The sequence below is a fragment of the Egretta garzetta genome, unplaced genomic scaffold, assembly GCF_000687185.1.
Source record: "Egretta garzetta isolate BGI_Z169 unplaced genomic scaffold, ASM68718v1 scaffold372, whole genome shotgun sequence".
Classification (NCBI taxonomy): domain Eukaryota; kingdom Metazoa; phylum Chordata; class Aves; order Pelecaniformes; family Ardeidae; genus Egretta; species Egretta garzetta.
The window spans coordinates 236411-247089 of record NW_009258889.1 but is presented as its reverse complement, the minus strand read 5'-3'; the positions used below and the strand labels follow the sequence as shown (position 1 = coordinate 247089).

The following is a 10679-nucleotide window of genomic DNA, read 5'->3' as shown; positions in this document are numbered from 1 at the left end:
GGCAGCTGCAGGCAGGCTGCCCTGCCCGCGCAAAGCCTCTCCGCCTTGTGCAGCATCAACCTCTGCCTCCACGTTATTTACTGAACTCATTCTACTTCAAAACCATCCAAAGCAATCCCCAATGTGGACCGCAAATAGCAAAGGAAGAGATCAGCGATATCCTCGCCCGCAGCACGGTGCAGAGTTGCACCAAAGAGCGAGGCAGGGTCCTGGGACTGCTGGCAGTCCCAGACTGATGGACCTTGAAGGCCAGAGCTGCACCCCCGCGTCCCCCTTTGGGAAGCGGGCTCAGCGTGCCTTCCCAGAGCTCAGCCACAGGGAACGGCACCACCGAGGCCCCCAACGCTGCAGCCGGTGCCTCCTTCAGCCCTTTGCTCTGAGGGGATCCCCCAACGCTGTGTAGGGCCCAGGTGGAGGTGATGGAGCTCAGCGGGGGGCCATGTGGCCGTGCACCCAAACGCTGGCGTGGGCACGGAGCCTGAGGCACGCCGGACTGCCTCAGTGCATCAGGCTTAATTATTTAAGCACTCTAAGGTCATTAGGGGCACGATGCCTCCTATAGCTATGGGACTGCTGGGGGGAGGACCAGCTGGAGCACCGGTGCCCCTGAGACATCACCAGCACCTGGGGTTTGGCATGGAAGGGTTATCCGAGGCCCTTCGGGGCAGCCTGGGCAGAGCTCAGCGCAAAGGATGTCCACGTTGCACAGAAGTTTCTTTTTTGAGAACTCACGACCGCCTGCGGCCGTCCGAAGCTGTGGCTTCAGAGGGATGCTCTGCAAGCCCAGAAAGCTGGGGGTGAGTGGCATCCCCGAACTCAACATCCCCGAGCTCAGCATCCCCAAGCTCAGCATCCCCGAGCTCAACATCCCCGAGCTCAACATCCCCGAGCTCAACATCCCCGAGCTCAGCATCCCCGAGCTCAGCATCCCCTCCGTTGGCGCTGGAGGCAGGGGCTGGCAGCAGCTCGTTCCCCATTTTCACGCCGATGCTCTGAGATCCCGTAGGCAAGAAGGGCAGAAGCCGTTTGGGAGGGAGAGGATCTGCTTTTCAATCAGCTGCCTGCATGTCCGTGGTGAAGTGTCCTGGGGGCACGATCAGCTCAGGGAATGCATCGCTCTTCATTTTGCAGCCTGCGAGGCGTAGCGGCACCCCCTGCAAGAGACCTTCTCTCTGAAATCAGCTTCGTTTGTGTCTGTTTGGAAGTACCCATAGATTGCTCTTTGCTTTTTCCTGGTGAGATCTGGTGTTGGGATGTTGGTATTCAGCCTGGGGATCCTTCACGGCTCCTCGCCGCCAGGACTTGCTATGTAACTCCCGCTGTGTCTGGGTCCTGTTATTCTGGTTGGGAAAAAAAACCCGAACCCAAACCCGGTAAGGGTTAGATTTGGCATAGGGGGTCACTCTGTAATTGCAGTAAATTTTGCTAGCATTAACTCCAGATCAAAGCCAAAAAATAAGACTACTTTTGAAAGTCATAGGTAAGCTTAGGTAAGTGAATTACCTGCAAATCTGCGAGTTCGTAATGGGGTTTAATGCAGAAGATACTTCATCGCTTTGCTCAATTAACATCAATTAATAATGTGAAATCTTTTTGGTTCTGCCAAAAGGTGGCAGCCTGCGTCTTGGCTTCAGGACCTGCTCAGTTCAGGGAGGGAATGGCTGGAGATGTTGGCTCGGCCAACGTTTCTGTGTGCAGCTCCCTGACCTGCGAAAGGGGATCGTTTCGGGCTGGATTATGATGGGAGAAAGAAAAAGAAGGCCCGAGGGTGTGTTAGTGAGGGAGCCCCTGATCCGCCGGAGGAAGCCCGGCGTGCCAGGAAGTGGTGGCACGGTCTCGCGGCGCTGGTTTCTCTCCGTTCCCATGCCTGGGGGAGGGAGAGCAGCCGTGAGATGGGTGCTGTGCTGCTGGGGTTCCAGCTGCGCCGGGACACGTCACCCCACACTGGAGACCTTTGGGGACTTGGCTCCACGGGCGAACCCCGCGGGGATGGGGCGCGGAGACAGCAGCGGCTGGGCTGGGGGGTTCTGTGTGTTTGGGGGCACGGAGCCGTGCTGGAGCGGGCATTCCTCTGCTCCTTCAGGCGCCTGGTTAACGGCGCAATCATTAATTCATGTAAAAAGCTTTCTAACGTACCGAAATCATAGAATCACAGAATTGTTTAGGTTGGAAAAGCCCTTTAAGATCCCCAAGTCCAAGCGTTCCCCTAACCCTGCCATCCCACCACTAAACCCTGTCCCCAAGCACATCGTCTGCCCGGCTTTTAAATCCCCCCCGGGGCAGATCAGCCCATTTCCTGATGTTTTCCACATCTGGCTCCCTGTGGCCATCCAGGAGCTCTTGTCCAGCGCTTTGGTGCCCATGCAGACTGGGCACCCTTCAGCCCCATCCCAGCCCACTGCAGCAGGTCAGGTCCCCGGGGCTCTGCCGGCTGGAGAGCCCCGCTCGAGGTGCTAACTGGTGTCCCCTGGCGCTGCTGGTGACTCTCCCCACGAGCCCCCGGGTGGCGATGACCACAGGTTTCCAACTGCTGAGCGCCGCAGCCCGGCGTGGCACGACAGCTCCTGGCCCGGGGCAGCCCCGAGTCCTCAGTAGATCCCCAAAGCACAGGGTGATGGATCTGTCTGGGTTGGGGCAGGGGGAATGGCTGCTGTATGAAACCCAAAGCCACCTCCTGGCAGGAGGAAGATGATCTGAGAGGCCAGGTAGAGCAGAGAGGCAGTAAATATCTGTTACCTCCAGCCACCTTCAGGCTGTGGCCATCCCAGGCCCGTCCCTTCATCTCAGATCCCCTGGCAAGGTTCTTCTGGTCCGTGTTGGACTTCCAGGAGCAACACCGCATGCATGGTGGGACGTTGGATGGAAGCTGCTGGAAGGACACATCAGAGCTGACTGGACATCCTCAGATGGGAGAATTTTCCTCTGGGCTGGGCTCTTGGACCACACCAGGCAAAAAAAACCCCAAAAGCGTTAAGGCCAAGTTCTTGCCAACAAAATCCCCAGTTTCCCTCCCTGGGGCCTGCAGATGCCATTCAATGGTTCGGCTGGGTGGCCTCCCCACCCTTCAGCATCTTACCCCAGTGCCCTGGGGACGCAGCAAAGGGCAGACACAAACCCTCGCTGGGTCACCGCGGCTCCAGCTGCTGGTGGGGCTCATCCCGAGCGCTCGTCCCTGCTTGATCCTGGCCAAAGCGATGGCTGCAAACCCGGGGCATGAGCTCCGTGCATGCAGGATGGATGTGGACGCCGCTTTCCAGCCTGGGGCATGGGGGAATGCAGCGCTTCCAGAAGAGGACTCAGCCCAGCAGCCTCAGGATGGGCTGGGTCACATCCTGGAAACACCTTGGATCTCTGCAGGTGTTATCGAGGGTGGCTGTGACGGGCGTCTGCCCTGCAGACAGCTTGTGCAAGAGTAGATAACGCCCTTCACCCTTCTGGGATGCAGCCTCCAGCATCACCGGGTGGTCCCAGAGCTGCACCTGAAACTTTTCTACCAGAAGCAGAAAAGAATCGCAGCCACTGTGTTATTTCTTCTGCTGCTTTATGTCTTCTGCCGCTTTATTCCCCTGGCCAGATGCCTTTGCACGAGCTGACCCACGGCTGCTGGCTTCCAGCAGCGGGATCACATTTTGAAGTAGCTCTGGCGGGCACCACCAAATAACCTCCGGCGTTAGAGCAGGCTTTCCCCCATCAAAGGGATTTTTTCTCGGCAGCCGTGTTTCAGAGGAAGGGCTGCGTGGAACAGCGCTGCAAGCAGCGAAACCCCCTTGCGTTTTGGCTGCGTTCTTGGTTGCATGGCAAAGATGAGACACCCGGGGGACTGTTGCGTGCAAAGGCTTAATTGAACTTTCCAGGCCAGTTAGAGACAAGAAGACATCAAAGGGTGAAAATTTCGCTGTGAATTGCTCACCCAGCTCCTTTAATTTATGGTATCTTCACTGACCGAGCCACTGCCTGGGGCGTGAAGGGCAAGGCGAGCTGCTGCCGCAGCCCTGCTGCTCCCCATGGGGAGCAAATGGCTTTGCTGTGGGGCCACCATCACTGCCAGGGGGAACATGGACCTCTGCCACCTCTGAAACCGGGGGTCATAACTGGGCATCCAAGGAAGAGTGGAAGGACCGGGGTGTTCCTCTCCTGGAGGGAAAGGTTGTGGATTCAGACCCAGCTACACCAGCACCCCCCACCCCTACAAGGACTTCTCCAAGCTATGTGTGAAACCATCATGGCAGGCGGGGACGGGCTGGTGCTCTGTCACCCAGCGCCTCTTGGACGCTTACCCCGCTCCGTAGGACACGCTGCGAAAGGGTCTCGATGAGAGGTCCAGCCAGCGGGGTCTGCAAGGGCCTCGGCTCTGGGTGATGCTGTGCCTGGGCCTCCCTCCTGCAGCCCGGCCACCATCTGCACGTCTGGGCTGCTGCTGGTGGCTGAGCCCTTGTCCTTCCTTGTGGGAGAAATAAACCTCAGCATAGAGCTCCTGGCAGGAGGATGAAGGGAAAAGTCTGCAAAGGAGATATCCCAAGCACCTTAACCTTGCGCCATGGACCAGAGACTCCACCAAGTTCCCCTGGTCAAGCCACGTTTGTGCTTTCTCCCTGGAAGAGGTTGGGTTTGACCAAGCAAAGCGAGCATTACCTGTACCTGCTGGTGGGGCTCCACCGAAGCTCCCACGGTGCCCACGTCCCACTCAGGTGTGGGTTTGGGCAATGGCAACGCTGCCTGTGGGCAGGGACCTCCTTGCAGTGCCCCTGAGCAGGATGGATGGGGTGATTGCATGGATGTAGAGCATCCCATGGGCTGGGTGGAAGCGAGGAAAGGACACGGGCCCAGGCACTGGGGCACTGCATTTGCACTGCTGCTGTGGTCAGACAGTCCCTGGGGCTGAGAAGTTCCCCCCTGGGCATGGTCAGCTCCCGGAGATGACTTTGGGGCTGGTGGAGAGGCCGTAGCATGGTGCCATCTGCTAACATAGGTGAAGCCGGGAGCACTCACGGGCAGGGGGGCATTTCCCTTTCCACCTCTGCTCTAAACCCAGTTGGACTCAGTGAGCGGGTACACTTCTTAAAAATAAAACGCTAAGCCCTCTGTGTGGTTTGGCAGCAGCTGTGGGGAAGGGAGCAAGCAGGTAGATGCTCCTTCTCTGGGTGACGATTCAGCAGCGCTGCTGAAAGTGGAGCATCTACAGAGATCTGCAACAGGATGTGGTGTTGGCCACGATCAGCAAGCCCTGACGGAGGCGCCGGACGGTGGCGAGGTGGGTTCGAAAGCGAAACAGGCTCCTTGTCGCTCTGCCTGCTGCCCCACGACTTCCTTCCCAACACACTGAAGGAAAATGCGAGTGGTTCTCAGCCCTGCTTGTCCCTCCGGTGACAGTGGTGGCACTCGGGTGCTCGTCAGGTGGCCACGGGTGGCACAGGGGCAATTAAAGCAATCATTGCCCGAGAAAGGCTCCGGCATAAGTGGCGGTGGTAAAGGCACCGAGTTTGTGGCACATGAGGTCTGGGCAAAGATGCTGCAGTGTCCACGGTGCCGATCCATGGTGTCCATGGTGCTGTGGTGTCCACGGTGCCGATCCTGCCAGGACCACGGTGCCCGGGGCTCTGCTCTTGGCCAAAAGCTGATGAATGGCTCAACAGTCAGCACCACGTTAGCTCCAGGTGGGCTTCCTCCTGTGCTGCTCCTGATGCTTCTCCCCTTCTTCCACCAGGAACATGGATAAAGGCTGAGGAGCCTGGACAGACGCTGTGAGCCGGCCAGGGTGGTCCATGGGACAGCCGTGCTGCTGCCAACACAGCGCTCCTCGCCCAGCAATCGCCCATGTCACGGGAGGCCTCTGATGGAAGGTGAGCGGTGGCAGAGCAGCCTGAGATTCAACAGCTCGGTGGAGTTTTGGATTCAAAAATCATAGAATCATGGAATCGTTGAGGTTGGAAAAGCCCTTTAAGCTCACCAAGCCCAACCGTTCCCCTAACCCTGCCATCCCACCACTAAACCCTGGCCCTAAGCACCGTATCTGCCCGGCTTTTAAATCCCCCCAGGGGTGGGGACTCGACCCCTTCCCTGGGCAGCCCGTTGGGACGAGGTGGGGCACCAAGGTGTGAGGGTTGACAGCGGTTCCTGGTCCAAGGGCTTGGGGACAAGGCACAGGGGGAATGGCTGGCTCTGAAGAGAAATAAATGGGCTTGCTCAGATTTTTATCTCTTCATGGGCTTGGTTTCCAGCAGGAAACGTAATTTCACGATTGCGTTCTTCACTTTGTTTGTTTTTCGCTTTGCCTTGACCAAGCAGCTCCTACCAAAGCAGCCCACCACGCCTTTGGGATGGCTCCATCTCAAGGAGGAATTTGGCAGGTCGCTCTGGAGGGCTCTGGTTCACCCCCTGCTACCTTCAGAGCCAGCCGGGGTGCTCCCCTGCTGCCTTTCCCCACCACCCCTGAGCAACATGCCCAGGGCTTGCGCAAGACCCAACTCTCCTGCTCTCCTCTCCTGCAGAGGCTTGGATCAATCGCTACCGCAAGCAGCTGGTGAGGTCCATCTCGCCGCAGTTCCTGGAGGAGATCATCTGCTACCTGCGGAGGCTGGACCTCCTCACGGCGGAGGAGGCTGGCCGGGCACAGGAGGCGAGCTCCCTGCCCGAGCAGGTGAGGGTGGTGGTGGACATCCTGGCTGGCAAGGGCAGCTACGCCTCCCAGTCCCTGCAGAGCTTCATCGAGACGACCAATTCCCAGCTCTACCTTCACCTCACTGTCTATGGTAGGCAGTCCACTTTGGACCCAATGAGGGGCGTCTGCACGTATGTCCTGGCTGTGGGTGCTTGCTGGAGCACCCCAAGAGGTGCACAGAGCTGGGCAGCGTCGGCAGCTCCGATGGGAGCGTCCATGCAAGTGATGGTGCCATTGCAGGGTCTCCGCTGGGGAAGGACACAGCCAGGGGGTGGCAAGGGCTCTCTGCCAGGTCAGAGGGACCTTTCTCCAGGCCCCTTGCTGCCCTCAGCACACCTCTCTGGGCAACCCGAGGAGTCTTTAATGTCCTCAATGTCCAGATCACACCAGTCACTCCCAGCAGCTGGGCTGGGAACAGGGGGATGGCAGGAGGAGGACGGCTGGGAATTCCTGACCCCATCTGCTGGTGGCTGCCCAACCCTCTTGCCAGGAGAGGTTTTCTTGGTTTCCCTCCTGGTTGGAAGGCTCCAGCCTTGGCTGGCATCTGCTCTGAATCTCTCACAGCATCATCCCCTGCTTGTCCAGCCTTTGCTGGAGGGTTTAAATATGCTGTACCGGGGGCCGTGGTACCTGAGCCAGGTGAGCAGGACAGGTTCAGAGGTGGTCACCAGGTTCAGCCAAGAGTCCAACTCATCAGACAAGTCCACGGTGATGGGGCAGGTCTGAGGTCAAGCCGGGCAGTCAATCCAGAGGTCAGGATCAGGTCCGGTGACGGCAACCAGGTGCAGACACTGTCCAGTGGTCACCAGGCAAATGCAGAGAGATGAGGTCCAAGGTCAAGGTCCAGATCAACAAGGTTCATAGCAGGCACAGGCACGATGGAGCTGTATACAAGTGCTCCTAAAACATAGCTTAGGCAGGGGCTGAAGGCCCAGGACTGAGCTTAAATGGGCTCCTGGACCAATGGGTGAGGCTGGCCAGGGCCATTTAAGCCTATTAGTGCCCTCCGGGCCCTGGCACATACCCTCCTGCCCAGGCGTAAGGGCTCCCTGCGGTTTCCCCTCTGCATGGGCATGGCAGAAAACTGAAGCAGCGTCTCTCATTTGCTTTCGTGGCTGCCATCTTCCTCCTCCCCCCCCCGTTTCATTTCTCTCTGTGCAGAACCCATGGTGCAGAAGCACCTGGAGAGCCTCCAAAGCTACTATGGGAACGGCTTGGAGACGGGGCCCCCCCCGCTGGTTGCACACGCCGCGGAGGACCCTCCAAAGCTACTATGGGAACGGCTTGGAGACGGGTCCCCTCCAGCGACTCACAAACCTGCTGCTGGTGGAAGGCTTGACCGATATCCAGCAGAAGGAGCATGACATCTTGCAGATTGAAGCCACCAAAGGCCTACGGAACGTATCCAAGAGCATCCCTCTGGAGAAGCTCTTCCTGCCTCTCTCCAAGGTCAGCATTCCACCTCGGATCTCTGTCACCATCGGCGTGGCCGGGATCGGCAAAAGCACACTGGTGAAGCTGTTTGTCTACACCTGGGCAAAGGGGGAGATCAACAGGGACATCATCTTTGTGCTGCCCCTCACCTTCCGGGAGCTCAACACCTACGAGAAGCTCTCCGCCGAGAGGCTCATCTGCTCGGCGTTCCCTCACATCACCGAGCCGAACTGCATCTCAGCAGGAGCCGCCAGGACCCTGCTGATCCTTGATGGCTTGGATGAGTTCAAGACTCCTTTGGATTTTTCCAACACGGTTGTATGCACTGATCCCAAAAAGGAGATCCAAGTGGACAACCTGATCACCAACATCATACGTGGCAACCTGCTGCAGGAGGCTTCTGTCTGGGTCACATCGCGGCCAACAGCAGCCAGCCAAATCCCCGGCGGGCTCGTGGACCGGATGACAGAAATACGAGGTTTCAGAGCTGCTGAGATGAAGGACTTCTTGGACCAGATGTTCCTTGACAACAGAGACCTGTCCGGCCAAGTCCTGCATCACATCAGGGCCAACAGGTCCTTACACGTCATGTGTACCGTTCCTGGCTTTTGCTGGATTTCTGGCTCCTCAATCGGTTACTACCTAAAAAATAGCACCGACCAACCCCAGGAAACCACCGCTGTCCCCAGGACCCTGTCAGAAATCTACTCCTATTATTTTAAAATGGCTCTGAGCAGCGACTGGCCGGAAAAACCGAGAGAAACGCTCAGGATCGAGCAGGCTGTGAACAACAGCAAGAAGATAGTGGGCAGCCTGGGCAGACTGGCCTTCTATGGGCTGCTCAAAAAGAAATACGTGTTTTACGAGCAGGACATGAAGGCGTACGGCATCGACCTTTCCTTGCTGCAGAGCAGCTTGTGCAGTCGGCTCCTGCTCAAAGAGGAGATGCAGTCCTTCACAGCCTACTACTTCTCCCACTTAACCATACAGGAGTTCCTGGCGGCTGTTTACTATTACACGGCTGCGAAGCGGGCGATATTTGACCTCTTCACGGAGAGTGGGATGTCCTGGCCCAAGCTGGGCTTCCTCAACCACTTCAAGAGCGCTGTTCAGAGGTCGCTGCAGGCAGAAGACAGGCAGCTGGACATCTTTGTGCGCTTTCTCTCTGGGCTCCTCTCCCCGCAGGTGAACAAGCTGCTCTCTGGGTGGCTGCTGGTGAAGGATGAGCACAACAGCTTCAGGAGCCAAGCGATCAGCTTCCTCCAGGGCTGCCTGAACACCGACTACGCCATCTCCTCGCGGACAGTGAACGCCATGCACTGCCTGTACGAAATCCAGCACACGGAGATCGCGAAGACTGTGGAAGAAGCAATGAAGAATGAGAGCTTGGCCGGGATGCTCACCCCCGTGAACTGCTCTGCCCTGGCTTATCTCCTCCAGGTCTCGGACATCTGCATGGAGGAGACAAACCTCTCGAACTGCCTCACCTACAACGTCTGTAAGAGCCTGCTCTCCCAGCTCCTTTTCTGCCACAACCTCAGGTGAGTCCCAGTCGAATTGCACCGGGAGAAGCAAGCAGGGATGGCCGGGCTGCAACTCAAAATCCCAAGTGTCGATGGGAGACCTAGGCCCACCAACACTGTCCATCGGCAGAGAGCTGCCCTGGGGACGGCACCGGGTCAGCTCTGCTGCTCTGCTTGAGTTTTTCCACCTGCAGATGCCACAGGAGGCCAATCCTTTCTTCACTTTGCTCTCCAAACGCTTATTTTCGCTCTTTCCTTGTATCTTCTCCAGGCTGGACAATAACCAGTTTAAGGACAACGTGATGGAGCTGCTGGGCAGCGTGCTGAGCGTGAAGGACTGCCAGATCCAGAAGCTCAGGTGGGACCTGGCTCGGGGCAGACAGGGATGTTCCTGGGGATGTGGAGCAGAGCTGGGGGCACCTCAAAACCAGGGTGAGGGGCCTCCAGGAAGGTCTCTCCCACTGTGTGCCTGGTGACAAGGACAGCCTCACACAATCTCCTGCACCCAGGCGTGGTGACCTCACCCCTACGTCCTCACGGTGCGCCCAGCCTTCCTGGGACCGCTGCCTCCTCGCTGTTCCTAAAAATTTGTGTAGAAATCCATGGGTTATCCCAACAAGCTGCTTCCCGAGGTCGCGGCTGTTTGCTGGACACCAGAGGCTCTGCACAGAGCACCTGACATACGGAGGGGATGGGGTCCCGACCCCCACGCAGGGAGGTGCATCGCCCCAGGCAGATGGGTCCCCGCTTTCCCCACCTCCCTGCCCTTCTTCGTGGCTGCATGTAGCGTCCCCCATGCTGCGATCTGAGCTCCCTTTTCACGACACGAAGGATTTTTGAGTCTAGAAACTCCCCTTCCACCCTGTCCTTCCAACCCCCTGCCTGGCGTCCACCCCAGGAGAACAGAAAGCAGAACATCCACCAAATGCCCTCCGTGGCTCTCCTCTGCTCACTCATCCTCACTCATTGGACAGGCTGGAGAGGTGGGCCTGTGTGAACCTCATGAGGTTCAACAAGGCCAAGTGCAAGGTCCTGCACCTGGGTCGGGGTAACCCCTGGTATCA

At 58.0% G+C, this 10679-nt stretch overlaps 1 protein-coding gene across 1 annotated transcript in view; it reads left to right on the top strand.

Moving 5' to 3' along the window:
• The window catches only part of NLRC3 (NLR family CARD domain containing 3), a 19073-nt gene that overhangs the window by 814 nt on the left and 7580 nt on the right, over nucleotides 1-10679 (top strand). The window contains exons 2-6 of the mRNA XM_035889697.1: nucleotides 5705-5840; nucleotides 6489-6637; nucleotides 7820-7896; nucleotides 7949-9633; nucleotides 9887-9973. Of these exons, the coding sequence (XP_035745590.1) occupies nucleotides 5815-5840; nucleotides 6489-6637; nucleotides 7820-7896; nucleotides 7949-9633; nucleotides 9887-9973 (2024 nt within the window). The 5' untranslated portion in view covers nucleotides 5705-5814. The remainder of the gene's footprint in view (nucleotides 1-5704; nucleotides 5841-6488; nucleotides 6638-7819; nucleotides 7897-7948; nucleotides 9634-9886; nucleotides 9974-10679) is intronic.